General features: G+C 51.3%; 16 protein-coding genes across 16 annotated transcripts; 9 read left to right on the top strand and 7 right to left on the bottom strand.

Annotated features, from left to right (window-relative positions):
- Window positions 1–6: 6 nt before the first annotated feature.
- NEDG_00251 (cleavage and polyadenylation specificity factor subunit 1) lies at window positions 7–3,816 on the bottom strand (the record flags this gene model as incomplete). Its single annotated transcript, XM_067687669.1, has 1 exon — window positions 7–3,816. One exon carries the CDS (start codon window positions 3,814–3,816, stop codon window positions 7–9), a length of 3,810 nt encoding a protein of 1,269 aa, XP_067545377.1.
- Window positions 3,817–4,071: 255 nt separating this feature from the next.
- NEDG_00252 (uncharacterized protein) lies at window positions 4,072–5,133 on the bottom strand (the record flags this gene model as incomplete). The annotated part of the gene is made up of 1 exon (XM_067687670.1): window positions 4,072–5,133. The coding sequence occupies one exon, from the start codon at window positions 5,131–5,133 to the stop codon at window positions 4,072–4,074; it is 1,062 nt and encodes a 353-aa protein (XP_067545378.1).
- Window positions 5,134–5,140: 7 nt separating this feature from the next.
- Window positions 5,141–5,917, bottom strand: NEDG_00253 (tRNA (adenine57-N1/adenine58-N1)-methyltransferase; the record flags this gene model as incomplete). Its single annotated transcript, XM_067687671.1, has 1 exon — window positions 5,141–5,917. One exon carries the CDS (start codon window positions 5,915–5,917, stop codon window positions 5,141–5,143), a length of 777 nt encoding a protein of 258 aa, XP_067545379.1.
- An 11-nt stretch (window positions 5,918–5,928) lies between these two features.
- On the top strand, window positions 5,929–6,774 carry NEDG_00254 (DNA primase small subunit; the record flags this gene model as incomplete). The annotated part of the gene is made up of 1 exon (XM_067687672.1): window positions 5,929–6,774. The coding sequence occupies one exon, from the start codon at window positions 5,929–5,931 to the stop codon at window positions 6,772–6,774; it is 846 nt and encodes a 281-aa protein (XP_067545380.1).
- A 127-nt stretch (window positions 6,775–6,901) lies between these two features.
- On the bottom strand, window positions 6,902–7,882 carry NEDG_00255 (mevalonate kinase; the record flags this gene model as incomplete). Its single annotated transcript, XM_067687673.1, has 1 exon — window positions 6,902–7,882. One exon carries the CDS (start codon window positions 7,880–7,882, stop codon window positions 6,902–6,904), a length of 981 nt encoding a protein of 326 aa, XP_067545381.1.
- A 24-nt stretch (window positions 7,883–7,906) lies between these two features.
- NEDG_00256 (uncharacterized protein) lies at window positions 7,907–8,506 on the bottom strand (the record flags this gene model as incomplete). Its single annotated transcript, XM_067687674.1, has 1 exon — window positions 7,907–8,506. The coding sequence occupies one exon, from the start codon at window positions 8,504–8,506 to the stop codon at window positions 7,907–7,909; it is 600 nt and encodes a 199-aa protein (XP_067545382.1).
- Window positions 8,507–8,609: 103 nt separating this feature from the next.
- Window positions 8,610–10,223, top strand: NEDG_00257 (uncharacterized protein; the record flags this gene model as incomplete). The annotated part of the gene is made up of 1 exon (XM_067687675.1): window positions 8,610–10,223. The coding sequence occupies one exon, from the start codon at window positions 8,610–8,612 to the stop codon at window positions 10,221–10,223; it is 1,614 nt and encodes a 537-aa protein (XP_067545383.1).
- Window positions 10,224–10,543: 320 nt separating this feature from the next.
- NEDG_00258 (anaphase-promoting complex subunit 3) lies at window positions 10,544–12,148 on the top strand (the record flags this gene model as incomplete). The annotated part of the gene is made up of 1 exon (XM_067687676.1): window positions 10,544–12,148. The coding sequence occupies one exon, from the start codon at window positions 10,544–10,546 to the stop codon at window positions 12,146–12,148; it is 1,605 nt and encodes a 534-aa protein (XP_067545384.1).
- Window positions 12,149–12,235: 87 nt separating this feature from the next.
- NEDG_00259 (glucosamine-phosphate N-acetyltransferase) lies at window positions 12,236–12,688 on the top strand (the record flags this gene model as incomplete). The annotated part of the gene is made up of 1 exon (XM_067687677.1): window positions 12,236–12,688. One exon carries the CDS (start codon window positions 12,236–12,238, stop codon window positions 12,686–12,688), a length of 453 nt encoding a protein of 150 aa, XP_067545385.1.
- Window positions 12,689–12,763: 75 nt separating this feature from the next.
- On the bottom strand, window positions 12,764–14,275 carry NEDG_00260 (uncharacterized protein; the record flags this gene model as incomplete). Its single annotated transcript, XM_067687678.1, has 1 exon — window positions 12,764–14,275. The coding sequence occupies one exon, from the start codon at window positions 14,273–14,275 to the stop codon at window positions 12,764–12,766; it is 1,512 nt and encodes a 503-aa protein (XP_067545386.1).
- A 15-nt stretch (window positions 14,276–14,290) lies between these two features.
- Window positions 14,291–15,712, top strand: NEDG_00261 (uncharacterized protein; the record flags this gene model as incomplete). Its single annotated transcript, XM_067687679.1, has 1 exon — window positions 14,291–15,712. The coding sequence occupies one exon, from the start codon at window positions 14,291–14,293 to the stop codon at window positions 15,710–15,712; it is 1,422 nt and encodes a 473-aa protein (XP_067545387.1).
- A 272-nt stretch (window positions 15,713–15,984) lies between these two features.
- Window positions 15,985–18,615, top strand: NEDG_00262 (uncharacterized protein; the record flags this gene model as incomplete). Its single annotated transcript, XM_067687680.1, has 1 exon — window positions 15,985–18,615. The coding sequence occupies one exon, from the start codon at window positions 15,985–15,987 to the stop codon at window positions 18,613–18,615; it is 2,631 nt and encodes an 876-aa protein (XP_067545388.1).
- A 181-nt stretch (window positions 18,616–18,796) lies between these two features.
- Window positions 18,797–21,628, top strand: NEDG_00263 (alanyl-tRNA synthetase; the record flags this gene model as incomplete). The annotated part of the gene is made up of 1 exon (XM_067687681.1): window positions 18,797–21,628. One exon carries the CDS (start codon window positions 18,797–18,799, stop codon window positions 21,626–21,628), a length of 2,832 nt encoding a protein of 943 aa, XP_067545389.1.
- A 154-nt stretch (window positions 21,629–21,782) lies between these two features.
- NEDG_00264 (uncharacterized protein) lies at window positions 21,783–22,034 on the bottom strand (the record flags this gene model as incomplete). Its single annotated transcript, XM_067687682.1, has 1 exon — window positions 21,783–22,034. One exon carries the CDS (start codon window positions 22,032–22,034, stop codon window positions 21,783–21,785), a length of 252 nt encoding a protein of 83 aa, XP_067545390.1.
- A 13-nt stretch (window positions 22,035–22,047) lies between these two features.
- NEDG_00265 (adrenodoxin-NADP+ reductase) lies at window positions 22,048–23,100 on the top strand (the record flags this gene model as incomplete). Its single annotated transcript, XM_067687683.1, has 1 exon — window positions 22,048–23,100. One exon carries the CDS (start codon window positions 22,048–22,050, stop codon window positions 23,098–23,100), a length of 1,053 nt encoding a protein of 350 aa, XP_067545391.1.
- A 22-nt stretch (window positions 23,101–23,122) lies between these two features.
- NEDG_00266 (CCR4-NOT transcription complex subunit 1) lies at window positions 23,123–27,889 on the top strand (the record flags this gene model as incomplete). Its single annotated transcript, XM_067687684.1, has 1 exon — window positions 23,123–27,889. The coding sequence occupies one exon, from the start codon at window positions 23,123–23,125 to the stop codon at window positions 27,887–27,889; it is 4,767 nt and encodes a 1,588-aa protein (XP_067545392.1).
- Window positions 27,890–27,923: the final 34 nt, after the last annotated feature.

Genomic DNA, 27,923 nt, shown 5'->3' on the forward strand with positions numbered 1-27,923 from the left:
TTCGGGTTATAAATGCCTGAAAAACAGAAGCTCTGCTTTAACTGCTCCTGAAGAGTCTCTCCCGGCATCCGAGCTTATCTTGGCCTGGCGCACTCTCCCCATTTCAAAGTACTCTTCAGCAACCCCGGACTGAAGCATTTCTTTGATGGTGATGTCTCTCATTTCAGCGTGCTTCTCAATTGTCCAGTGGGAGGATGGCGCCGTCCCACAAACCATCTTTATTTGTGGGAGCGTCGAGTGTTGCAGGTCCAGGAGCGATGCATACTTGTTTTCTTCGACCATTTCGTGTTTGTAGACGTACCCCGACTTGGTGAAGAGCAAAACCTTGAAGTTTGCGCCGTATGGCACCGTTTGGGTGCCCACAACGACATCTGGAAGCTTGCTCTCTGCGCGGGTAATCAGTCGGCTGCCTTTCTGTGAGAGCATGTTCAGAGGGGAGTAGCTGTGGATGTACAGGTGCCCCCATGAGTCGTAAGAGAGCACCCCGCACGACTCGCCGTGCAGGGCCATCGCCACTCCTTTCAGGAGATAGATCGACCCTGTGCTTTGTGAGAGCATGTGCAGCAGCGAAGGCACTTGCTGGTAGAACAGAAGAAAGACGCCTTTGTACGCGTCTCCACACACAAGGATGTTTCTTAGCACGGCGCATGACGTGAGGAACACTTGCATGTCGTGGAAGGCGATTGCTTTAAGCCCTTCGTTCCTATCGAAGGAGTAGACCATGAGCTTGGTCCCCACACAGACGGCAATGCCCCCCTTAATCTCTTCGCAGGCCGTGGTAGTTCCTTTGGTTCTTTCGGCTGCCAGTGGCTTGAGCTTGTGCTTGGTTTCTTTTCTGTTTCTTTCAGGCACCACCGAGGCTACCTCCAGCACAATCAGTCTTCCGGTGGAGATAAGGTCTTCGTCGGTGATGTAGGTGGTGCAGACCACAATAAACTCAGACGCCCCCTTGTCACACTGTTTATCTGGGAGCCTAAGCAGCTTGTGGAAGGAGACGTACTCGTTGGTATCTAGCCCAAACTTATCAACTGAAGATAGTGTTTCCCCCGCCTTTGCATTCCTCAACTCTTTTTGCGAGAATATCTCGATTGAGTACCCCCGTGTTTTTGGCTTGAGTTCAACGGAAGGTATCTCAACGGGCGGGAGCTTGTCTGCTTCCAGCTCCGTGGTGGCTGAGACGGTAAATGGCATCATGTCCTTGGTGTATTCTATTTCTGTGAAGGCTGAGGCGATAAAAAGCTTTTTCTCGGGGTAGTAGACGACTCTCTCGCAAATACTGGCAACCCTGGTTCTTCGGTAAGTAATGGCTCGGTCGTACCTGTTCGGCGAGAGTGTTCCCTCAGCCAGGTTCCCTTTGGCAAGTACAACAAACGTCCTGGTGGCTGCTTCCAGGCACTTGGTACACTCGGAGTGCCCGGGATGCCCGGAATGCTCGGGCCTGGGGGGTGGGGTGGTGCTTGGGGGGCATTGGCAGGTGCTGGTGCTTGTTTCTTCAACGCTTTCAACCGGGGTCTGTAGCCGGTGAATGAACGCGCCCTCTTTGGTAAAACAGAGCACTCTGGAGTAGGAGTACCCCGGAACAACGACCAGGTTGCGACAGACGCGCATTCTTTTCTGTTTCCGCGTGTCTAAGAAGCCTTCTTTCTCGTAGTAGAACTGGTTGTTGGTTACTCGTTCTTTGAGAAGCCGCTCCCCACTCTCTCGGTAAACAACGATCTCGTTGTTAGCCGTTCTCAGAACCAAAAAAAGAGACTTAGCATACTCAACGGCCAAAACCTCAATAACCGTTGAGGACTTGGCGCTGTTTTGGGCTAGCTGCTGGAACCTCTCGTTTTCTTTGCTAACGGACTCAATCACTGCAGGAAAAAGCGGGAGAAGCTGAGAGACCAGGGTGGTTCTTTTGGCGGTGACGCTGTAGATGTGCAGCGCGTTGTTTGTATCAATGCAAAAGACGCGGTCTTTGGCCGTGGCAATGCTCTTGACCTGCGGAATGGGCACTTTGGCTTTTTTCAGCCCGGTGTATACGTACAGCTCGCCCTTGCCCGTGATAACCAAGACCCGGCCACTCGCATACTCGGCTGCTGCAACCCCCTCCAGCCGCGCCTCTTTCTGCCGCTTAAGCCCTCCCGTGAGAAAGATCAGCGAAGACTCGGTGACCTGAACGTACCCCGAGGGCGTAGCTTGAAACTCGAGGGTTCTTGCCGCTTTGTCTATTTCCCCATCGGCCGTCTCAATGGTCTCGTTCCAGGCAACAATCACGCTTTCCCCCTCTTTAGTTACCAGGTACATGTTCTGCGCCTTGTTCACCGCAAACATGTCTAGGTACCCCTTTATCTTGGCCGTATGGCTGAAGTCAAACTCAATCCCCTCCTTCATTTCCACGAACAGCGGCTTTTTCACCGTTCCGCAGGCAAAGAGGTACTCTTTCTGCCGCTCCGTGTAAGAAACGACCGTTGCACTTTTCACGTACCCGTTTGACTCTTTCTCTGTGATCAGCTCAATCGCGTGGGTCGTTGCGCCCCCAAGCGTTGTCGCCTGGGTCTCTCTCTGCCTGGCCTCTGTTTCGGGAGGCAGATGGAACATTTCGGCATACTCCCTCTCAATGTTCTCAGGTTGCATCACAATGGGCACCTTTTCAGCCCCCAGAGATAGATCTGGGTCAATTGAGCTGCTCTCGGCAGGTACATCGCTCAAGAACATCTCTTTGAAGTCGTTGGAGAGCGCAATGCTCTGGGCCTGGGTGGTGTGGGGGATCTGCACCTCGGCCGGCACCAGCGCAAAGACGTACGCCCCCGATAAAGTTGTTAAACACCCCATGCCACCATACACGGCACTGGACAGAGGCGTGTCCATGGGCAGCTCTGAAGATACCTCCTCGGCCAAAACCCGAGACACCCGCCCATCAATTCCAAGCACCGAAAACCGAAGAAGGCGCTCCTCAGAGAAGAGGAAGATGTCCCGCCCGGCGCAGAGACACCTGGCCCCCTCAATAACAAAGGCTTCGGCATTGAATGGCGCTTCCTCAATCCCAAAGTGGTCAATGTTCCAAAAAGTGTTAAAACACACCCCAACCATCTCCCACTGGCTGTAAAAAATAGCTCCGTTAGCTCCAAGCACCATAAACACCCGGTCCTCGGTTGGCACAACGCTGTAGCATCCGTGGGGAATCGACTCAATCGAAAAAAAGAGCGACAGCTCTCTTTCCTCCTCATCCACCACGTAAACAGAGGCCCGGCACTTCTCTGCAGACGTATCCTCATAAAGGAAGCACAGCGTTGGCACCGAGAAGCCCTGAAGAAAGGCAACATCTTTAATGATGCAGTGCCTTGGCCGGAGAGTGCACACCTCAATTACCCGAATTCTTCCCGTGGCATGCATGCTAAACAGGGCACAGTGTGTCCGGGATATAAGCATAAACCCTAAACGGTGGTGGGTGTCTATCCGGACCAGAGAAATACCTTTGTCTGTTTCGGAAGTAATCCCATACTCCTGTTTTTCAAAGTACATCAGCGACGTCGTAACAAACTCGTTCTCTTCCTCGCTAAAAAACACCTTTGATATCTTGGCTTGCTCAAAATGGAGGATTGCTCCGTCAGTGCTCCCCTCTCTCCCCTCGCCCCGGAGCAGGGACAGACCAGCAAGTGATGCAAAGAGTCTTTTTTCTTTTATCTTCTTTAGCTCCCCGCTCTCAATGGCATAAAGGAAGATTCTGTCACAGGTACCTGCCAGTAAACACTCTGTGTTCGGAAGGAAGCGTCCAAGCACTGCGTGCTGGAACAGGTCACCGGCGTACGTTTCCCGCAGAAGGTGGTTCATGCGAAAAATAAAAAACTCTCCTCTTCCCCACCCACTCCTGCTGTGTCTCTCTATCAAAGCCTTTCTCCTTTTTTGTGAGCGAGCTTGGCGCAGTTGGTAGCGCGTTAGTCTCATAATCTAAAGGTCGTGGGTTCGAATCCCTCAGTTCGCATTTTTGTTTTTATTTTCTGTTCCTCACATGCCACTGTCCTTACCACAGACCCCTTACCACAGACCCCTTACCACTGTGTTCGGGTCTTCGGGGTTGTTGAGTCGCTAGATTGGCCCTTCAATGGCCATCATCCACTGCTTGTTCCACGAACACTTCCGCCATATCCACACACCAATAACCACACAGACCGCAATTACAAAGACCGTGCTGGAAAAGACCACCACGAAAAAGACTTGGTCAAAAAGGGTGAAGCTCTCCTTGTGCACGTAGACAGTCATTCCCCCAATGCAGCTAAGCATGGCTCCCAGCCCAATCCCATACCCCAGCTTTATACACCCAATCAGCGTCCCCAAAACAACAAAGAGTACGGGAAGAAAGCACCGCCAGAGAAGGCCTGCCTCGGCAACCTGCAGGGCCGTCTGGGACACCCGGTAAACAAGCGTGAAAAGGTACATCCTTTCAAAAACATGGCCCAAGACTCGGCGCCCAACGTTTTCTTTGCTGTCTGCCTCCCTCCCAAGCCGTCCCAGGACGTGCGAAGACACAAACCCTCCCTCGCAGACACACGCCCAGGCCACCAGGACCGCGTTGCTCAGGTACGCGTCAATACCAAGGGCCAGCCCATAAACAAACCCCAGGGACGAAAGAACAAGGAGGTATGAGGCACACCGTTCACGGACACTGCTCCCGCTAACCCCCAGGAGGTGGAGGTGGAGGGTCAGGAAGCCTGCTCCAAAGAGCGTGTGCGGGATCAGGGTGTAGACGTAGGTGCCAACCCACCCAGTGTTTACCAGAAGTGCTAGGAAGGGGTACATGCACGTGCAGGCAAAGCCCAGCACCACCAGCAGAGACATAAAAAGCATCTTGCTCTTGTCCGTTAAAAAGTTTATGTATGGAGAGTACCTCTGGTCCTGGAGCACTGGGAGGATCCGGTCGCCAAGAAGGTTGTACAGGGCCCGGTGCTTCTTGTTGGAAAGGATGGCGTAGGCCCGGGACGCTTCTGTGAACTGGGCATCGTGTCCAGCCCTGGCATCGGGGTGGGTGAGCCAGGCTGTTTTCTTGTAGGCACTGCGAACTTCTTCCGTGCTCGCATCTCTGGGTATGCCCAGAATGCTGTAAAGAGTCTTACCTCCACGCCCATCAAGCGCCTCCTCTTCCCTATACATTAAAAAATTATTTGCTTGTTTTTGATAGAAAGAGAAGATAGCCGGTGTGTCCGCGCATAACTCTTTGCGGCGTTGTTCCGTAGACGCCTTCCTCTAGGCATTTGGGCTTGTGCGGTATTTCTATGTTTTCAACCAGCCTTTCTACTTTGACGGGGAGAGTTGCTGCTTTTTTCAGGACTCTTTGGATCTGCTCAACGCACGGGACAAAGCAGCACACTCTTCCCAGGTCCCGGAGAACGCTTACCACCCCCTCAATCACTTCGTCTGGCTCAGGGATGTCTAGAACAACTTTGTCAACGGGTTTTTGCAAAATTTGCCTATCTGGTCTGGTGCCCGTGTTTTTCTGGAGGAATCCCCCAATTGTATCGTGGTAGATTTCTGTGTTGCTGAGTCCTGCCAGCCCTATCTCTTTTTGGGCCTCTGCATACCTCTCCTGGTTGCACTCTACCGTGTGCACCTTTCCCCGCGCGCCCACCAGGGCGCTTAGGGCATAGGTCAGCCCAAGCGTCCCTGTTCCCGACTCAAGGACGGTGTCCCCAACACCTAGGTGCAGGTGGTACAGAATCATTGACACGTCGCCTCGGTAGAGTATCTGGGTGCGCTGGGTCGATGTTTTTAGCCATCTGTCACATGTCATTGGCAGTAGGGTCTCTGGCTGGGTCCGGGATTGGGTCCGGGTGTATGTCCGGGTTATGGTTTTGTTGTTCTTCCAGAGAACCATTGGTCCGGGGTTTGCGGGCTTTTCGAGCTTTTCGAGCTTTTCGGGGTGTTGTGCTTGGTTCATGATATTTTTTTATGGGGTGGAAAGAAAAAGAAAGCACACTCACTGAGTACTACGCAAAACTCTTCCCGGTAGAGAGTATCTTCCAATGGCTACGCTACACCAGCACCCGAGAGTTCTCTTTTGTCCTTGATGGTGGAGCATACATCAGGTACATTGCTGTCAACACCCCAGAAGCCTTGAAAGAGCGGCTGGTAAGAGAAACGCCCCAAAAACTCGACATCGGGGCTGTCTATGCGACCAAGCCAGCGACTGTCTCCCTGGACAACCCCTCCCTGCTCAAAGAACTTGTTTTTGACATCGATCTCACCGATTACACCAGAGCCTGCTGCACCTCTAAGACTATGTGCAACAAATGCTTTCCTCTGGTCAAGTGTGCAATCGAAGTACTACACCATATTTTAACGGTACACTTTGGATTTTCAAAGATTCTGTTTGTTTTTTCCGGGGGCCGCGGGGTGCACTGCTGGGTCTCAGACGCCGTAGCACTGTCTTTGGACGGCAAAGACAGAGTCAGTCTAGCCGAGTACATAGAGCGTCTTGGGAGGGAAGGAACTCCAGAAGTAGACGAGATTTTATTGAAGTATAAAGACGCAGTGTCTAAGGAGAATCCTTCAGTTAGCTATCTCTATGAAGAAATCTTTCCAAAACTAGATGCAGCCGTTACAAAACAAATGAAGCATTTGCTAAAGTCGCCCTTTTGCATACACCCGGGGAGTAAGCGTGTTTGTGTTCCCCTGGCCCTCGATACACTCGATGCCATCCAACTAGAAGACATCCCAGTTCTTGAGAGCGTTATTAACGACCCCTCCCTCCTCCAAAAGTATCTTGATGTCTTTGAGGCGCACATCACACCATAGAAACATGGTAGCTGTTCTTTGTCACACTGGTGCCCGAACTAGCCCAATAAAACCCTTTCCCACCGAGCCATTGAGCCACTGGACCACTGCCCTACCGATTGTCTGGCCCCAAAACCCGAACCTTGACCTAAGAGGTCTTATGGCGCAAGACCAGGCCTGTTTTGTTTATCTCGCAGGGAAACCATCTGGGGCGCAGGGGAAACGACCGGGGAACAATGGTGAACACGTACCCCCCAGTCCCCTCCGAGGCAATTTTAGCCTCCACACCAAGCTTTCTCATTTCAGCTATCTCTGTTTCTGCCTCTTCGGACGAAAGCCCCGACCTGAACAAAAGGTGCTGGTCCTCTCTGAGAAGCTGGTAGATCCTTTGCAGCGAGGGCGCCTCCTTGCTCAGCTCCTTAAGCGCTCGGGCTGTAATCTGCCCCAGCTTCCCCTGGGTCTCTTTCCACTCGGGGCGCCCCTTGCTCATTTCCAGGAAAAGAGGACAGCTCTTGGGAAGGGCACTCTCCCAAAGAATGATGACGTGTTCCTTGAAGAAGCTTGTTTCTATTTTGACAATTTCAGGCTTTATGCCTCCCAACCGATACGACATCATTCCCCCTTTCAGAATAGTTGCATGGTCTACCCCTGAGACGTTAACAGATAGCTTTTCTTCCATGGCAAATGCTTTTTTGTTTATTCGACTGTACGCCTTCTCTGTGAGCCCAAAGACTTTCTTTCTGGCGCCTCCGCGGATAAGGAATCTTCGGGCCTCCTCTGCTGCAGCTGCAGACAGGGCGAGCATGGCACTTGTTCCAAGCCCACATGCTACCCTGACGTCAGAAAAAAACTGAATCGTGATTCCGGGATGGAGCCGGTGCAGATCGTGGGGTACATCGCTGTTTTCTGTTTTCTGCTTTCGGGTGATTGTTATCTTACTCGGGCCCCTGGTATTGGCAACGTGGATAATGCCCTCGCTTCCAAAGGAGAGCGCCGCTGAAACTGCAGGAGCGCCCACAAACAAAGTATGCTCCCCAAAAAGAATCAGCTTGGAGGGAATCGTAAGCGTGAACGTTTGGAAAGGGCTTGTGCTCTCGGAAAGGCCAGTGTTTTCTTTTTCTCGAGACATGTGCCTGAAAAATAAAATAAACTTTTATCTTTGTTCTTTTGATTGTATCAGTTGTGATGGCGTCGAGGCCGTGTCTGTGGCATAGAAGAGACTAACTGACTCTTTTTGGTCGACGACTTCAACAATAATGGTTTGGGTCGATGCTTTTATCTTTCTAAAGTTCTTGAGCTGGGCCTTGTTGACCCTCCACCGGGTGCAGCTATGCCCCATCGTATCTTCCAGAGTCATTTTAATAAAACATTTTGAGTGCTCAAGCAGAGACTCGTAGTGCTTAGCCGGCTGCACCCCCCGGCCCTTGGTCGCGTACAGCTTAGCTAGCACCGATTTGAGCGACCTTTCCTTTTTTCGGGCTTTCAGGATGATGCTGGCCACTTCTTCTATCCCGTGAAGGAACTCTTCCGAGGGGTGGGCCAGGGCCAAAAAGTACTTGATGCCTTCAAAAGAAAGCTCAAGCATTGAGGGGTTGGCAATCGGGGCATCGTTCAGGACCCACTCCTGCTTCTCCATGGAGTAGCTAACGGTCCAAGTCTCTCTTTCCCTCTGCTTTTTGAAAATCACCCGAAGCGAGAGGGCTCGAACGGGAAGCATCCACTCTTCGTTGAAGCACCTTCCAAGGACCTGCATCCTGGCAAAATAAGCAGCTCTTTTATTCCAGGGCGGGAAATCAGCTGATCTTTTCTTTCGGTGCCGCTTTTATTTGAAGAACGCAGAAAATTTTACTACTGGGATGGAGAAAGAATTTCGTCTAGCCAGTTACGGTATAAAGGAGAGAAGCGACAAAGAGATAGTTGAAGTGCAGATAGGAGTCCCCGACTGTTTGGCCGTGCTTCTGGTTGCCCCGGGTGTTGCCGTCTATGCCAAAGGAGGCACTCTCTACCAGGTGGGAGTATCAGCTAAGACGGAAAAAGTCTTTGCAAGAACGGGGGGCAGCGGGATGAAGCTGGCGGCCACAGATGGCGTTATTGCCGCGTACAACAAAGAGGGAAGGATCCGTCTTCTCGACTATGCAGGCAACCGTCTGAGAGAGATAGAGTGTGGAGAGGCTCCGATTCGGAGTGTCGCTTTCATTGGGGGAAGCATTCTCTGTGCTGGGGGAGAGTCGTGCAAGCTGCAAATCTACGACCTCTCAGAGGCGGCGCCCATTCACGAGGAAAGCTTTGCCGAGTACGTCGAAAGCATAGCATCAAGCACGCAGTTTCTGGCAACAGCCCTTTCCAATGGAGACGTTCACATATACAGCCACAGCACCCCAAACACCCCAAACACCCTGAACACCTCAAACACCTCAGAAAACCACACCCCGAATACCCCAAACACCCCGGAAAACCTGAAAAACCTGAAAAACCAAAAAGCCAGTATAGTACTTGAGAAAAAAAGAGTGCTGGCACTGGGAAGGGGGTGCACAGTCCTCTTCTTAGGGGAGGACAAGTTATTTATTGGGCTGGTGACTGGTGTTGGGTACATCTACGACGTGAGAAGCGGACATATTGTCAATGAAAGCATCCTCCACTCAAAGGGAATCACCAGTGCCCAGGTTTTTGGCGAGTTTTTAGTTACGGCGTCCCTTGACGGGAAGCTGAAGGTATCGACGCTTGGTCTCCGAGAAATTTCCTCGCTCCACCTTGGATCGCCAATTCTGGCGTTCAGTGCGCAGTTTGGAGCCCTGGAGGACCGGGCACCAAGCACTTTTTCTCCTCTATCTCTGCTAGATACGCCAAAACCCGAAGAAAAAGCGTGTTTTGGGAGCGAGTACCTGATTTCAACGGCTAATGGGGACGTGCTCATTTACAGAGACAGGTGGGAGACCAAGGTGGGGGAAGTCTTTGCCGCGGAGAGGGTAAGAACGCCCAGCACACTACTAGCACGCTCAGCAGCTACCCCGTCTCTGGTTACTGAGAAAAAGCGGCTGGGGCGGGCAGCTCCGGTGAAAAGAGAAACGATTGAGTGGATGGTTGCAACCTTCCAGTACCGAAGAGCACTCACCGAGGCAGTCTCTTCCAAGGACCGCGAGTCTCTTTCCGCCGTTTCCGAGTACATCCACCAGGCAGGGCGGCTGGCGCCAATACTGGCCTCTCTCCCAGAGGAGGCCATTGGAGAGGTAGTAGATATGTGCATAGACCACGTTAGAGAGAAGCACTACTTTCCCGTCTCAAGAGAGGTCCTCCAGGTTTATGGGGCACTGCTTTCAGGGCGGAAAGGGGCCGATACAAGTCCTCTCTTTGCGCACGTTGACAGAGCTATCCAGGAGTTAGATGAAGAGTACTACGTCCACAGCTCATGTGCCTCCCTCACAGAGTATATTAAGCTGGTGCTTCAACCGGGAAAGAGAAGTTATCGATAATAAATAGACCTAATATCGTTGTGCCAGTCAGGTGCGGTACCCTAACCGTCTGCCACACCCTAACTGTCTGCCACAGACCACAGACCACACCCTAACCCTAACCGACACAGTTAGGGTGTAAGGTGTAAGATGTGGTCTGTGGCATCTGGTAGATGGTATGTTACTGCGGCGGTAGATGGTATGTTACTGCGACGGTAGGTGGTATGTGGTGGACAGGCAGACAGACAGACAGACAGGCAGGCAGGCAGACCGACGGACAGACGGACAGTTACACCACCATCCATGTTCCTGGGCTTATATTTGCTTTTTTATTTATTTTCATGACTGAGACGGAAAGCTTCATCCATAGATGTATCAAATACAGCAACTTCTCTAACGCCATCTACTCTGCCCAGGCAATAAAGCTTGGGTCGGTGGAAGGCTCCAATCTTCTTCTTGGGTATTTGTTTATGAGAAACAGAGAGTATAGACGGGCCCTGATGTATCTAAACAGGAACAATAGTTTTTCTTCGCGCTACTATCAAGCTTTGTGCTACAAACAGCTGAAAGAGTACCGAAGCTGCATAACGACCCTGGAAAAAATCACCGAGGGTGGAGAGTTCATCACGCACGGAAGTCTCTCAGAGCTTGAGTCGCACTACGTCCTGGAGTACGACCAGGCCCTGGTTCTAGACCTCCTGGGAGAGGCCAAGCTCCAGTTTGAAGACTACCCCTCGGCCTGGAAGACGTACGCCCTCGCAGCCAAAAGCAGCCCAATCCTTAGCACGGCGCATAAGATTTTGCTGGAAAACAGTCTAACGGGCCCGCCGTGCCAGAGCGTGGAAGAAGAAAACATTGAAACGGGTCTGCGCACCAAAAGCACCGAGCCTGGAACACCCCCGCACCAGCACCTAGACCGAGTGCTTGAGGAAAAGAGTAAAAACAGCCCCAGAGATGGACAAATCCAAGGGGTGGTGACGTCGCTGCTTCAGGAGAGCAGGTTTATGCAGATGATCTGTGGGGGAGACCTTGGTTTTTGTGCCAAGCCTGTTTTTGACTGGTGGGATACTATGTCGCTAACTGCCATTTCAAACGTTGCCGTTTATCTCTTTGAAGCGGGGTACACTGAAAAAGCAGCTGCTATCTTTAGGAAAATCAGGATGGTAGATCCTTTCCACCTTGAAAAGATGCACTACTACTCCAGCATTCTCTGGCAGCAGAGAGACGCTATTATGCTTGGAACGCTGGCCCGAGATCTTTTTGGGGTCGACTCTTTTTCGCACATTACCTGGGCCACCCTTGGGAACTACTACAGCCTGAAAAAAGAAACGGACAAAGCTCTCAGCTGCTTTAAGAGGAGCAACGCCATAAAAAAGGACCCGTACGTCCAGTGCCTGCTTGGACACGAGCACTTCATGAACAGCAACCTCCCGGAAGGCCTGAACTGCTTCCAGCGCTCCATTCACATGAAAAGCGGGGATTATAGCGGAATGGCCGGGTGTGGGCTTATCTATGAAAAGATTGGGAAGATCGAAAGGGCCGAGTACTTTTTCATGAAAGCCGTCGAGTGCAACCCGCAAAACGTGCTCCTTGGGTACCTAGCTGTAAAGTTTCTAACGACCAGCCACCTCCACAGCAAAGCCTTCCTCCTCCTCCAGAGGTACCTTGAAATAGACCTTTCCCTCTCCGAGCTCGCTGAAAACATAGCCGAGACTGAGAACTGGAGCACCGCGCTCTCCCGGCACAGCGCCCAGAACGAGCAAATGCATGGGCTGTATGGGCACTTCCTCCTGGAGCTTTCAGCTCTGCTGGCGCGATCGGGACAGACACTGGCAGCTGAGAAGGTCTTAAGAGAGGCGGATGGCGAGGGCCAGTCGTTCACCACCCGAAAAGTCTATGCCCAAAGAGTGGTTGCCACATCAAAGGGTGGAGAGCAAGCTCTCTGAGTAGATTGATAAAAACAGCTTGATAGTCATTTATTGGTGCATCGTGTAACTTAGCAAAGGTTTATTTCGTTTTTCAGGGCAGGACGTATGGACGACAACTTTAAAATTCGACCTCTGGAAAAAGGCGACCTGAATGAAGACTACTTTAAGGTTCTCAGCGGCCTAACCATCTCTCCCTTCCCAGACAAAGAAAAGCTCCTTGAGCGCTTTGAGTTCATCCAAAAGCGCCCAGAGACGTACTTGGTCGTGGTCGCTGTCAACAAAGAAACAGGCAAAGTGGTGGGAACGGGAACCTTGGCTATTGAGCACAAGTTTATAAGGGACCTGGGGAAGGTGGGGCACATTGAGGACATTGTTATGGCAGAAGACGTCCAGGGCCTGGGCATAGGCAAGCTAGTTATCCAGGCGCTGGTAAAACACGCCCTGGAGGAAGGGTGCTACAAGACCATTCTTGCCTGCTCCGAAGCAAACGTTAGCTTTTACGTAAAGTGTGGTTTTGAGAAGAAAGAGGTTGAAATGGCCTTTTACAGTAAGAAATAAACAGTACCTGGTGGGACGGTGTCTGTTGCGGTACCGCGCGCCACAGCACACCACAGTAGTACATTGGTGTATTTATTAGATGTGCAAAAAGTCGTTTAGTCTCCTCTGGCAGTCTTCCATCTCGTAGAGGTACTTTTGAAAGAGAGGACCCTTTCTGTCAGCCTCCTCTATCTTGGCCACCAGGCGCTTGATCCTTTCTTCTAGTTCGGTAACAAAGCGCGAAGTTTTCGGGGCTTTCGAAAAGGTCGGGGTTTGTGAAAAGGTCGGGGTTTGTGAAGGGTTCGAATGGCTCGAATGGCTCGAAAAGGTCGGGGCTTGTGACTGGCTCAAAACGGTCGAAGGGCTCGAGAAGTTCGGAATGTTTTGGGTGATGGTGGATGGTGGAAGGGACGTGCTCTGGGAAGATACTTTGCTGTGAAGCACTTTGATAAGAAGGCGCTGCTTGTTGATGAAGGCGTCTTTTTCGTCCCGAAGCTTGTCTATCGCTTCTAGGTGTGCCTGTGCCTCCTTGTCTTTTCTCTGTAGCTGGGCGGTAAGCTCTGCGTTTTTCTTCTCAAGCAGAGCTGTCTTGTGCTCTATCTCCCTGGTGGCACTGTTCAGGGCTTTTCTGAAGAGTGTTTCTATCTCTAAAAAGATGTTAGTTACCCGATGAAGGTTTCCCTCAAGCAGTTCCGTATGGAGCACCTCTATGTCCTCTGGGCGATCAAGAAGCGAGGAGATCCTTCCAAGCTGTGCTGAGAGGGTGTTGGCTACTTTGGCTAGGGTTTTATCTGCGGCAGTGGCGGTGCTCTGGGCCGTTCTGGCACTAGGTGCCTCCCTTTTTCTTATTTTGAGCCGGGCCTTGTAGTCCGTTAGAGCGGCTGCTTGCTCTTTGAGCGTTTTTCTGGCGGCTGCTTCTCTTTCTTTGAGGAGGTGGGCCTCTGCTGCAGCTCTTCTGGTTTCGTGGAAGGCTTCCATGTAGATTTTGTTCATTTCTTCAACGATTGACTGTACTTCCCGAAGTGCTTCTTCAAAATGGGTCTGTGTTCTGGCAAGTTTGGGGCTGGCACTCACTGAAAGGTTGCCCACTTCCCCAGCTACCTCTTCCACTGCGTGCCCGTAAAGGATGCTTTTTAGCTTTTTAAACCACCCTTTCTCCTCGATTATCTCCATTTCCTCCTCTGACCCCTCCTCAATGAGCATTGTATCAAGGTCGTACTTCTTCTCAATGGCGCTGTGAATAACGTCTATTTTCTTGCACACGTCAGTGAATGCCGTAAGAACGTAGCTTACCACCTGGTCCTTCTCGCTGTGCTGCTTGCTCGGGTTGCCCGGGTTGTTCGGGTTTTTCGGGGTGTTCAAGACAGTGCCTGGAAGGACTGGGTCTTCTTTGGGCAGGGGCATGAACTCTCCCCCCTCCACATAAAGAGTCTGCTCTGCGAACCTTCTTCCCTGAAGAGAAGCATTGTCTCTATCTAGAAAGGTTGCTTCAAGGCTTCCAGTGGCTTCATTGGTCAAAAGAGTGGAGGACATATTTTGCAGCTCGCTTGGGAACTCGTAAATTCTTCCACCCTCTTCGTTCTTCTCCGTATGACTGCCTCTCTTCATGGTTTCTCTAAAAACATGAAAAAAATGTCGATGATTACCCCAACCAGAGAAGAGGACGCGCTCTTCAGACAGCTGCTTTCTTTTAACCAGGAAATGGGAACAGGGATTGTTTTCAGAGTGGCTGGTGGGTGGGTCCGCGATAAAATCATGGGCTTGCCCTGTAACGACATAGACATCGCCATTGACAAAACAAGCGGCAGCTTGTTTGCGCACAGCTTTATAGAGCACCTTAAAAGGCAGGCGGAGGAGGTTTCAGGCTTCCACATCATTCCTTACAACCACGAAAAAGCTAAGCACCTAGAAACAGCCAGTCTTAGGTACCACAACTACGAGATTGACTTTGTCTGTTTACGCAGTGAGAAGTATGCAGACACAAGAATACCGGTGGTAGAGATAGGCACGCCACAGGAAGATGCAGATAGAAGAGATCTAACCATCAACGCCTTGTTTTACAACCTCAACACCCAGGAGGTAGAAGACTACACTGGAAAGGGCCTGTCTGATATAAAGAAGCGTCTTATCCGCACACCCCTCGCACCAAAGCTAACCTTTCACGACGATCCACTGCGCATTCTCCGGGTTCTGCGCTTTGCAGCCAGGCTTTCGTTTACCATTGACCAGGCGATTCTAGACTCTCTTGGGGACTATGCGCTGGTTTCAAGGATGGCTGCGATTGTTTCCCGCGAGCGCATTGGCCAGGAGCTTAGGAAAACTCTTGCCTCAAGGGACTACCCCGTGGCCCTTTCAGTTATGGTCAGGTACAGGATCACCGACGTTGTTTTTGAGGAAATAGAGATCGACCGGGTGCAGACAGAAGCGTACTGGAGGGAGCACTCTGCTTTTTTGGGCGGAGAGTCTTTGTTTGTGCCTTTGTTTGAGGTATCTCTCCATCACACGACCATTGCGGCTTTTTCAGTTTTGCAGCACGCTCTAAGGTGTACCAAGCAAAAAAAAGAATCGGTTATTGAACGAACAATTGTTGAAGGCCTTAAGTGGACCAAGGAAAAGAAGAAAGAAATAGAAAGGGTGGCCCAGGGGGTTGTGTTTATCGATAAAGTCTTCCCTGTCCTTTCGTACACAGACATTGGCCACGAAAAGAAGCTTTCGCTGCTGATTAAGGTCGTTCGCGAGGTAAAAGAGCACTTCCCAGTGGCCCTGGTGGTTTACTACCTGATCCAGCGCTCACAGGGCCCAGCGTCCACCACCAACCTAAAAAGCCTCCCAATTCCAGCCATTTACCAGGACATCCACCACTTTGGCTTTGAGAAGTGTTTTGAGGTGCGGCCACCAGTGGACTTCCAAACGATTGCCCAGGAAACAGGCGCGCCCCCCACAGTAGCCAAGATGTACCTTGAGGAGGCCACCCAGCTCTCTATTCTCCACCAAACCCGGGACAAAGACTTCCTCATCAGGAAGCTGCACCTGGACCAAGGGTAAGGGTGGCCAGAAGCACGGATAGCTTTTGGGCGTCGCCGAGGGGCAGGTCTCTAGCCCTGAGGACTGCTAGGATGTGCGAGCAGAACCTGTCGCCATTACAACTGCAAAGAACCACTGAATCAATAAACGCAACAAATTCAGAAGCAACTGCAAAGTAGCTGATGCCGTCCGGTGCTCTTTCTTCTATTTCAGCCGCTGTTTCTTTTTCTGCCTCAGGCCCGAAGATGAGGTAGAGCAGTGTCTGGTACATAAGCAGTAAAAATTTTTTATACATGGCAACAGACATTCGCTCACAGGAGACGGCAAGAACAGCAAGTATTCTGGAAAGCAAGATAAAAGCGATACTAAAAGCAGAAGGAAAAGAAGAAAACAGCGAGGAAATGTGGAAAGGAGCTCTCTCCGTCTTTCAGGCAGCGCTAAGCACCGACGGAGAGTACACTGAGGAGGGAATAGCACTGATGAACAAGTACGCCCCAGAAAGTCTTGGGGGGCACAGCAACCAGGTAAGAGAGGTGCTGAAGAAGTATGCATCCCTCTCACAGAGCAAGCCCTGGGAAAACAAAGACTTTTATGGGCTCATGCTTAAAACGTTCTTCACCGAGGAGGCATTCAGCGACCAAGACTGCGTTGAGAAGGTGCTAGAGCTCAGCACCAGCCCCTCGCCCAAAGGCCGCAAAAAAGCCCTTCCCGCCCTCAGAAGGGTGATTGAGTTTGAAGATGCCCAAACAGGCGAGAGCAAAACCTTTAACCGGCTGGTGCAGATGCTAGAGGCTCTCTGCCGCACCAACTCCGAGTACTCAGGCAAGATTATCTCGGTACTTACTGCGCTGCAGCAGGAAATAGTCAAATACGGGATGTCTACCCGAATGCTTGAAGTGGCGCAGGCAATCCAGAGCCGAGCAGAGAGCGCAAGTCTTTCAGCAGTGACTTTTGCCCGGACCCTGCTGGGATGCGACGCCAAGCACTCGCTTGCCATTCACCTCAGCATTCTAGAGGAGGCGCTGAGGAAAGAGATGGACACAGAGGAAACCTTCGTTCTGTTGATGAACTATGCCGCAGATATCTTCAAAAGGAGCAATCTCCGGGAGGTGCAGGGACTTGAGCCCTTTGTTGTCGCACAGGAGGGAACGTCGCTTGAAATAGCCCTGAAAGAGGCCATCAAGGCCGAAATGGAAAGGTCCAAGCCTGAAAAGCTTTCGCTCAATGCCTGCCTGGCCATCCACGCCCTTCTTGGGGCGCTCAATGCCAAAATCTTCCCCTACTTCAAGAAGCTGGTGGTTATGGTTGCCTACTACTGCTTCACTGAAAAAGACATGCGCATCTCCAAGGAGGTGGAGCTTATTATCGGGTTCATTGGGGTGGAGCGGTTCTTAAAAACCATCAAAGAGAAAGAGTTTCTCTTCTGGCTGCCCATGATAAAGGGCGGGGTTCACAGCACCGACATTGAAGTCTTCCAGCGAAGGTTCTTTCCAGAAATCGACAGGCTCAAGAAGAACGAGGACCGAGTGACCGAGTACGAAGCCCTCTGGGCCTGCTTCCCGTCGTTCTGCCGCGGGATGAAAGACCCTTCAAAGAAGCTCCGGGTCATTCTGGACATGTGCACCAACTACATCAGCAACCCAGTCGTTCGGGGAAGTATTTGCCAGGGCATACACGTTCTGGTCGAGGACTCGCAGCGATCTCTCTCGTTTGAGCCAACACCTGAAATGTTCCAGGAAAAGATGGCTATCTTAAAAACCGTTGGAGAGTCAGTGGAGCTCTTTGAAAAAATAGCGTTCAGGTTTAAAAAAACACCGGCAGAAACTGAAAGACAGTGTATCCGGAGCATGCTCTCGGTGCTCGACGAGGAGTGGAAGAACAACTACTTCAGAGAGATCCTCGCCAAGAGCTTCACAGAGGCCGGAGAGCTCCACACTGGAGAGCTCAAGCCAGAGTACGCCAGAAAAGAGAACGACGTTCCGGAGAACGAGCGCGTCTTCATTGAAAACGCGCACTTGCTTGAAATAGTCGCCCCGGCACTCGTGGGAAACAGCGGCGTCGAGCAGGGCGTGCTCAAGTTCTGCGTTTCCACCCACCTGAGAACCCAGAAAATGGGGTACAAGGTGGCCCTGGGCCTGGTTGAGAGCGGGTACGCCCCAAGCACCCTTCTCGACTTCTTTATGCACCCCACCGCTGAGCAGGTGCTCTTCCCGTGCACGCGGCACATACGGCTCCAGGTGCTCTACCAGCTGCTTAAGCGACACGGCAGGAACGAAGGCACGCTTCTTTGCCGGCTAGTCTATGAGCTGGTCAAAACGGTAAGAATTGATGGGGGCAAGAACCGGAAGGCTGCCTTTGACATCACCGAGGAAATGGCTGCGTCGTACTCCACAGAAATGTTTGGAGAGGTGTGCAAAATGGTGGTGGCCGGAGTGCCCAAAGGACTCTCAGAGTACCAGGCAGGAGCCATAACGATTGTGACCACGCTTATCTACAACGGGAAAGAAAAAGTAACCGAAGAGGTTCTAGACGTGGTCTTTGCCAGCCTTGAGGACCTCTCAGCCGAAAAAAAGTATGCCACCAGCAAAGCACTGGTTGGCTTCCTCTCGGTGCTCCTGATTAACACGCCATACATTGACAGGTACCTGGAAAGGTCGCTTGTCTGCCTGGATCGCATTATGTACCACTTCAAAATGAAGCTGCACGAAAACCTTAAGCTGATCCTGAGAAAAATCCTTGAAAAGCGAGACATACCCGAGCGACTTAGCTACGCACAGAAGGAGCTTTTGAAGCACCGGCCACAGAACCGAACAGAAGAAAAAGAAAGGATCATCACTGGAGCCGATGGCAAAATCCACGTTAAGAGCCAGGAGATCATCAGGCAAAAGGAAAACTCCAACGCCCGCAAAAGAGTCAAGCGATAGACAGATCGGGGCTTATTCGGGGTCTGTCAGGGCCATAAGGGGTCTGTGAAACTAACCCGAACACCGACACAGGCACTGTCACAGGGACTAATAAAACACCATCTAACACAGACTAGCCAGGCACGGGCAGAAGCCGACGAGAGGGACCCTGGGGATATAATTTCGTTTAGTTATTTTTTTTATGTGGACAGCAGAGCAGCTAAGAAAGGAGTTTGTTGAGTTTTTTGAGAAAAACAAGCATACGCATTGGAAGTCGTCATCAGTGCTTCCAGATGACACCTCCCTTCTCTTCACAAACAGTGGAATGGTTCAATTCAAGAAGAAGTTTTTGGATCTGGCCCAGAAAGAAACAGTCTATGGACAACTTACCAGAGCATGTAACTACCAAAAGTGCATTCGAGCCGGAGGAAAGCACAACGATCTAGATGACGTGGGCAAAGACACTTACCACCACACGTTCTTTGAAATGCTTGGCAATTGGAGTTTTGGGGATTACTTCAAAGAAGAAGCCATTGCAATGGCATGGACCTTCCTCACGGAAGTGCTTGGGCTAGAAGGTGAGAGGCTCTATGTAAGCTACTTTGAAGGAGATGCTTCGCAAAACCTACCAGAAGACAGCGAAACCAAAGAGCTGTGGGGGAAAAGCGTTCCCCAAAACAGAATCTTGCCGTTTGGGGCCAAAGAGAACTTCTGGGAAATGGGAAACACGGGGCCTTGTGGGCCATGCACCGAAATACACTACGACCGCGTTGGGGGCCGAGACGCCTCAGCCCTGGTGAATCAGGACGACCCCGATGTCATTGAGATCTGGAACGTTGTGTTTATCCAGTACAACCGAGAAGAGGACCAGAGTCTCAGCGTGCTGCCTAAGAAGCACGTGGACACGGGAATGGGGCTGGAGCGGGTGCTAAGCATTCTGGAGGACAAGAGAAGCAATTACGCAACCGAAGTCTTCCAGGACCTCTTTGCCAAGATAGAGGCAGAAATGGGTGTTCCAGCGTACGGAGACACGCTAACCAGCAAAGTAGACACGGCCTACCGAGTGATTGCAGACCACAGCCGCACGCTTGCCATAGCCCTGATGGACGGCATCCTCCCCACGCATGACGGGCGGGGGTATGTCATTAGAAGGATTCTCAGGAGAGCCCTGGGCTTCCAGTACCTCCACATGAAGAAAACGCCAGGGCTCCTCCCCGAGCTCGTTAGAATGTCATTTGAGAGGTTCAGCCAGGTCTATGCCACCGACGCCAAGATCGAAAGGGCAGTGGAGATAGTCACGGAAGAAGAAGCCCAGTTCACTAAAACCCTCTCCAAGGGGCTGCAGATCCTAACGGGACAGATCGAGCATCTTAAGAGCACCAGCCAAAAGACGCTTTCCGGAGAGAACACGTTCATTCTTTACGACCGGTACGGGTTTCCAATCGACCTCACCGCAGCTGTCTGCGAGCAGGAGGGCATCCAGGTAGACAGCCAAGGGTTCCAGGAAGAGCAGAAAAAAGCCAAGCTACTCTCCAAAGGCGCCGGGAAGCAGGGCGACACGCTTTTCCTCACGGTCCACGACCTCTTTGCCCTGGACAAGGCGACAGGCTGCACCCCGACCGAGGACTGCCACAAGTACACTGGTGGGGGGGTTAGTTCGAGAGTTATTGGCATCAAGGTCCCAGGAGAGCTAATTGACACGGAAATGGCCAAGTCTGGCCAAGTCTGGGGGGGAGAAGAGTGTGGGATAGTTTTGGAGAAGACTTCCTTTTACGGGGAGGCTGGCGGGCAGGAAGGAGATCACGGAAGGATCATTCTGCTACCTGAAAACCCTGAAAAAACCGGAACTAATCCTCTGGACCTAAGTGGGCTAACAGTTGCACCGGCGTCTTTCACCGTTTCAGAGACTAAGAAGTCTGGGATGTACGTTCTGCACCAGGGACAGCTTCACGGGAAGCTCCTCCCCTTTGGACAGTGTGCGGTAGACATGGAAAGGCGGCGGAAACTGGCTATTGCCCATACATCCACCCACATTCTCAACTTTGCGCTGGTCAATGCCCTGCCGGGGGACAGCGAGCCTAGGCAGTGTGGGAGCCTTGTGAGCGAGTGCAAGCTTCGGTTTGACTTTGCCTGGCCCAGAGCGCTCACCCCGAAAGAGATCGACGCAGTTGAGAGACAAATGAATGACCTGGTGGCTAAAAAGGAGGCTGTGGTGGTAAAACACCTGCCATACGCCCAGGCCCTAGGCATTCCCGGGCTAAGACACATGAAAGACGAAGAGTACCCCGAAACCGTTAGAGTGGTTCAGGTGGGAGAAAGGGTTTTGGAGATTGAGCCAGAGACCAACCCCGAGACCAAACCCGAGACCAAACCCGAGCACTCTGTTGAGCTATGTGGAGGAACGCACGTAACCAGCACCGCGCAGATAGAAAGGATCAGAATTGTGTCAGAGAGTGGCATTGCTCGAGGCGTCAGACGAATAGTAGCTTTCTGTGAAAAAGAAGCCAAGACAGCCGAAGAAAAGGCAGAAGCGCTACTCGGCACCCCGCTCACAGACACTTCTTCACTGAACGAGGCTAGAGCTCTGTTTGACTCACTGGAGCTTCCCCTGGCTGAAACTATCCAAATCAGAGAGAAACTTGAAGCCTTCCAGAAGGATCTTACCCGGGAGAGGAGGGAGCACTTTGAGAAAGAGCTCGAACGGCTAAAGAAGACCGCTTCAGAGACCGAAGGCTTTATTCTCTTTGAGTCCCTGGTCTGCCAAGACCTAGCCTCTTCGCTGGTCAACAAGATGATTGCCCCACTGGTTCAGCACCTGGAAAAGACGCAGAGAGAAGGAGCCATTCTCTACTATGCCCCCGACACAACGCTTGTCTATGGGGCGCTCCCCAATGCCACCGAAACCATCAAAAACATACTTTCAGGTAGCCCAGACCTCAAAGTTGGAGGCAAGGGCAGCAAAGCCATGGGAAACACCACGGCAGCAAGGGATGTGGTGCATCTGGCATTCAAGAAGTACCTAGCTGGGCTTTGAGGCCGTCCACCCAGAGGTTTTGGCAGCTCGAACTTCCGAACTTTCGAACTTTCGAACTTTCGAAAACGCTCGAAAACGCTCGAAACCCCGAAAAGGAAAAAGAATAAATCAGCAGTGATAGGTTCTATGTGCGCATGTCCCCAAGCACCCCCAATCAGGTGCGAGCGCCCCTGGTGTTGCCAAATGGGTAGAGGATGGAAATGGCCAGAATGTACAGGGCGGTGTACACCAGAATTGCAGCCACCCGCTCAGTGACTCGATGTTCAAAGCCGGGAAAGAGCTGGAGCAACTCAGCACCTGAAAGAACAACCCAGAGAATGCCTGAAAAGAAGAAGAAGAGCCCCAAATACTCTAGGGAGCCTTTCTCAAAAATGTGGTCGGCTGATGATCCTTGCTGGTACGCCATTCTTTGCAAAAAAATGAAGTTGTGTGTTATTGGGGCGGGACCGGCCTCAGCCTACTTCATCAAGGAGGTGCTGACCACCAGAAAGGACGTTACCTTTGATGTTTTTGAGAAAGAGCGCGCGCCTCTGGGGTACCTGAGGTGTGGCGTAGCCCCCGACCAGCTCGGGCTTAAAGCTACCATTCCTTCGCTGACAGAGGTACTCCGCCACCCACGGGTGAAGTACTTCCCGGGCATAGAGATGGGAAAGGATCTTCACCTGAGAGAGATACAGAAGTACTACGACGGAGTGGTTATTGGGTCGGGAGCCAAAGGCCCAAGGCTTTTGGACGTGCCGGGGAGTAGACACGCCATTTCAGCAGACGCTCTTATCAGGAAGATAAACAATTGCCCCGGTCCCTCAGTGCCGCGTCTTTCAGGTACGGTTGCTATTATTGGCAATGGAAACGTATCGCTTGATGCGGCAAGAATGCTTCTCCACTCGAAGGTCCTTGGGGAGAAAACAGGCTCTTCGTATCTCAAAGACCTCTCTGTTGACAAAGCCATCGTCATTGGAAGAAACTCTCCCCTTGAAACGAAGTTCACCAACGCAGTTCTGGCGGAGCTTTTTTTTTCGCCGCTACAAGTACTGCAATCAAATAGACTTCAGGAGTGGTTCAAACAACTCACCTTTGCAAAGGTGGGGAGAATAGCAAAAAGAACCCTTTCTCTGCTCGCCAAAGATGGGGTAAATACCAGGCCAGGCACAGAGCTGTCAAATGGGCAGTCTGCGGTTGAGTTTGTCTTTTGGGAGAGACCTATCTCAATTACCAAAGACCAAAAAAAGCTTACTCTTACCACCGAGGACGATCTGGGGCGGCAGCACCACCGCAGCGTCGACCATGTCATTGCGGCTATCGGTTATGAAGCAGCAAGTAATGAAGAAATGATTAAGGACCTGGCCATCCCAGTGTACACCATTGGGTGGGCGCAGAGCCGGGGGTCGGGTAACCTGAGCAACGCGCTTGAAACGGGCGTGGAGCTTTCTGGGCAGTTGCCGCCATTGAGACCGAGCGAAGTTCTTAACTAAATTTCATTTTAATTTTTATTAGATGTGGAGAGAGCCAGGAAAAAGCCCCTCAGAAAGCGACAGCTCCTCAGGACCGCACACCCCAAAGGACAAGGAGCTGTTTGACGCGCTGAAAGAGCTCATCCGAATCGACCTCAAGGCAAAAAGAACTGACGTCCTCTCAGAGATGCGAGAAAAGCTTAAAGGCCACGAGTGGAAGGAGGCGCTCTTGCAAATAGACCGCGTTGACCCAATGGTGAGAACCCAGAGCGAGGCGGCTGCCTACCTCATGGCGTGGAGTGTGCTTGCCGAAGGAGAAGTCTTCCCGTACAAGAGGATGCTTAAGCGGTGGAGCTATCCTAAGGCCCAGATTCTTTTTTTTACGCACCTTCTGTCATTGGCACCTGAAACAACTAAAATGCACCTGAGTGACATTACCCCGCTGATTGAAAGACACAAGGAAACGTATGAAAGCACCATGGGGCTCAGAAACCTACTTAGCTCCAACTACAACTGCGAGGAAGTCTTTCAGCTGCTATCGGAGCTGGATGGCGAAGGAAGCAGCGATTTGCTGGCAGGCTGCATTGGGCAGTACCCAGAGCTGGCTTGTTTGGGGCTGCTTAAGTACTACCCGAAGTATGAAAAGGTTATCACCGACCTGTTTCCCTCGTGCATCAGCCCAAAAGAGCGAAGCCGGGTGGTTTTGCAGAAGATCTTTGAAAAAAAGCCCAAAACGACCCTGACACTTATGGGCAGTTTGTACGCCACCTCTTTTTCCCTGGAAGAGTGTTTGCACGCGTGCTTAGAGTGCAAGATCTTTCCCTATGTGGTAAAAGAGCTAGATCCGCTTGAGTTCTGCCTGGACCTGATTCTTTTGGCCGTGTCAAAAGAGATAGTGGAGCTAGGCTCTATTCTATCGGTGCAATCAAATGAAGAGTTTACCAACCAGTTCATCCAGCATGCAATCCAGAGGTACGGAAAAGGGAACACCAAAGGAATGAACATTTACCCACTAACCGTTGACATTATCATTTCTACCTGCATGTCCCTGGAGCTGCTCTCCAAGGTAACTACCAAAACCACCCAGGCCCTTCTAAACAAGCTGAAAAGCGCGCTTATTCCAGAGATCAGGTCGTGTTTGGTCAAGCGAGTGACTCTGAAGCAGCAAGCGAGCGAGTTTCTGCACAACGTCATCTCAGGAAGATTGCCTAACTCGGACGCGATTGTTTTTATGACCCAGATCTCTTCAAATAGGAACGCCTACGACATTGAGCTATTTGACTCTACCCTGAAGGAAATGGAGGCTAAGTACTCCTTCATCGAGAGGCTGAGCCACCACGAAACAATGTCAATGGCGCTTTTTTATGGGCGGGCGGTCAAGTACGAGATTCTTCCGGCCAAGCAGGTGAAGAACATGATGGAAAAGATTGCTGGAATTATGCGGGAAAGCCCCTCCTCCAACCGGTTCAGGTTCGGACTAAAGGTCTTGGAAACGTTTTGCGACGTGCTGGAAAAGTACCCTTTCTACTGCCAGGAGCTCTCGCGGATGCCCCAGGTCTATGCAGCCAACAAAGCGCTATACACCTACATCCGAGGGCACTTGGTGGTGCAGAGCCTGTCCTCGAAGGAGGAGACAGAGGGTGGAACGCTCACAGCGCGAGACTTTGTTGGGTCGGTTGTTGGCGCGCCAGACACGCACCTGCTCTGGGCCAAGCACTTCAACACCATTTCATCGTCCACGATGCAGAGTCTAGTTGAGGAAGTGCGGAAAAGCGCCCTCGCGGGGCCAGAAGAGATGCTGGCTAAGTACCTGGTTGAGAAAAGGCTCCTGAAAGAGGCCAACCATCTCCAGCTCTATGTTGACTTTATCTTCCTTTTTTCGCCAACGCTGTTCCTTAAGGTCCGGGCCGTGCTGTTCAAGGTTCTCAATGCCATTGCAGAGCAGCACAAGGAACTGGACAAAACGGAGAAAATCAACACTCTCAGAACAATTGGAACGTACCTGGGCATGCTTACGTTCGCAGATCGGCTGCCAATCCTGAAAAGCGAGTTCAACGTCAAAGAGTACCTGATTGAGAGCGTTAACCGAGACTTTGTCTATCCAGCAGTTGTCTTTGTCTGTAAGTACGTTGAAGAGTGCGTGCAAAGCAAAGTGCTGGGAAAGAACAGCCCGTACATCACAGGGCTCCTCCGGGTCCTTGCGGAAATCCACTTTCTCTCGGAGGGCAGCGATCTTATCTCACTTGAGATCGAGATATGCTTCTCCAAGATAGAGGCCCACATTGAAGACACCCTCCCAGACATAGCTGTTCAGGAGAGAAGGCTTGGAGCGAAAAGAAAGATTTCAGGCCTGGCCCGGTACACCGAGCTAGATGGGATCCGCAATATTATAGTCCACATCGTTATCCTAGCGATTGACTTTGCCGTCAAGGATGTAGCCTACTCCATCCTAGAAAAGACCACCCGGATCAGCTTCAGGGCCGTCACCGAGCTAGTTAAGAGAGACTTTGAGCGGTCCAGAGAAAAGAGCATTCCCATCTTTAAAAACATGTTCACTAACTTAACGGTCCGCCTAACCTGCGGGTCAAGCACTGGCAACATTCTTGGAAACACAGTAACCAACATCATGCACTTTATGAAACAGGCCGGGATGGAAGATGTTATCTCAATCGACCGAGCAAACTTTATCGTAGAGAGCAACATGAGTGTTCTAGTAGAGATAGTTGAGCACATCTCCCACCGGAAAATCGCAGAACAGATGCCCCTGCTAGTTACCGAGTTCCTTGAAGAGTTTGACGACTTTGCCAAAACCAACGCCCACCTTTGCATACCTAAAACAATTCCCGAGGCCTACTCCATACCACTCTTTGAGAAAGCCGAGCATGTCCGGTCCGACAGAATTCTTTCAGACGATCTTGGCGCTGTGACCGTGGGGGAGTACCACGAGATATGCGCCTACCTGGCCACCATCAACTACAAGAGCCGGCAGAGTGGCGAGCTCATTGGGCCGTTCACTGGATCGTCAGCACAGAAGAAGTGGGAGGAGACCCAAAGAATCCTTCAGGAGATAGAAAAAACGGGCGAAGAGGAAGTAAAGGCCAAAACAGCGATTGAGCTACTTGAGAGCATCCAAGCAATTCTCACGTTCCTTCACTGCCGGTCGCACGAAATGGCCTGTCTCTTCTTCTGCCAGAACATTATGGGCAGCATCTTTATGCTGAACAATGCCTGGGCCAGGGGAGAGTGCATAAAAGCCGTCAACCGAATATGCGCCCTGTCCTACGAGGCCATGCACGAGGTCTCCTCCTGGCTCATCTACGCCGAGGACGAAAGAAAGTTCAATCCAGAGATTATCGCCCAAATGCTTGAGAAAGGCACCATGAACAGGATAGACTACGACATCCAGCTTGGGTGCGCGCTCTCTAAGAACCCCCAGCGAATGAAGTTTTCGGTGGAGCTCCTCCGAAGGTGTATTTTAGCAGATGTTCCGATTGCTACGCCCTTTGACTTTGTCTGTACCATAGAGGCTATCTCAAAAAGTCCAAAAGGCGTCACAGATGAAAGAGTGAAAACACTCCTCAAAGACATCGCCAAAAGGATTTTCCTTACCAAAAAGGAAATAACTGAAAAAGAAGTCTTTGATCACTGGGTGGACGCCTACTTCTACCGCGTCCTTAGCAAAGAAAGAAGCCAAACACTGGCAACTATCCAAAGGGCGGTCGAAGAGAAAGCCAAAGACTACGCCGGGTTCAAAGCCTTCCTGAAAGCCTCTTTCCTTTCGGGGGTTGAGTTTTATCTTCGCCAGAGAAAAGAGTGCTCTAACATCAAGTACCTGAGAATTGAGGCCCTGGGCTTGCTGGTCGGCTCAATGGCTAAGACAAGAAGCATCCTGGTGGACAGCCTTGAGCTGCTCACGGAAGTATTTATCGACGTGATTGAGGTGAAGTACTACCCAATCCAGGCCCTATTTGCCCGCTTCCTTCAGGTTCTCTTTGAAAACCTGTCCATGGAGCACGATGACCTTATCTTTGACTACCTGGAAAGAATTAGACCTGCAGCCCTTGGGGTTTTCTACGCCGGATACATTGAGCTGCTGTTCTCAGAGTACGTTATCAGAAACCTTTTCTTAAGGAATGCCATGCGAGGACTCTCAATTCTGGAGTGGGTGTACGAGCCCCTCTGGAAAGCTGCAGGGGTCGCAGAGCTGGATACGGCAGTCTATGCCTGCTCGGTACACGTCCTCCAGCTAAAGAAGTTCTGCTCAAACTTTTACATGCACTACTCCTACCTGGCACTGCTGCTGATTCCAATGTCCCCGTCCACTGCGCTGCTTAGAAGCATGTGGTGCCTGGAGAGACACCCTTCAGCCCTGGACATTCTCCACCAGAATAGGAGCAGGATAAAGAGCCTGCCATACTTCCAAATGCTAGATCGGGTTAATGAGGCAATAGTGAACAAGACCACAGACATCCTTGGAAACGGGGCAGACGATGAAGAGCTTCTTTCGCACGTTCTGGTGGACGGTCTCACCGGACAGAAAGAAACGTCCAAGCTTTATCAGGAGGTGGTCCTGAAACTGTTCCTAAAGAGTGAAGGGGTTCTTCAGAAGGAGCAGATGCTTGCCAGGCTGCTTGAACGGGTGTGCGCCCCACTCCCCCGGCCACTCTTCCTGAAAAAGACGCTTGACACGATTGTTAATGAACAGATGTACATTGACTCAATTGGCGAGATAGTGAAGAGGGACAAAAACATTATGGGGAAGCTAGTGATCCACGCATCCACTATTCTGGCAACTGAGGTGTCCAAGTAATGTAATAAATTCGGCAACGAGCACTTGTTTCTTT

The sequence above is a fragment of the Nematocida displodere genome (assembly GCF_001642395.1).
Source record: "Nematocida displodere strain JUm2807 chromosome Unknown 1, whole genome shotgun sequence".
Lineage (NCBI taxonomy): Eukaryota > Fungi > Microsporidia > Nematocida > Nematocida displodere.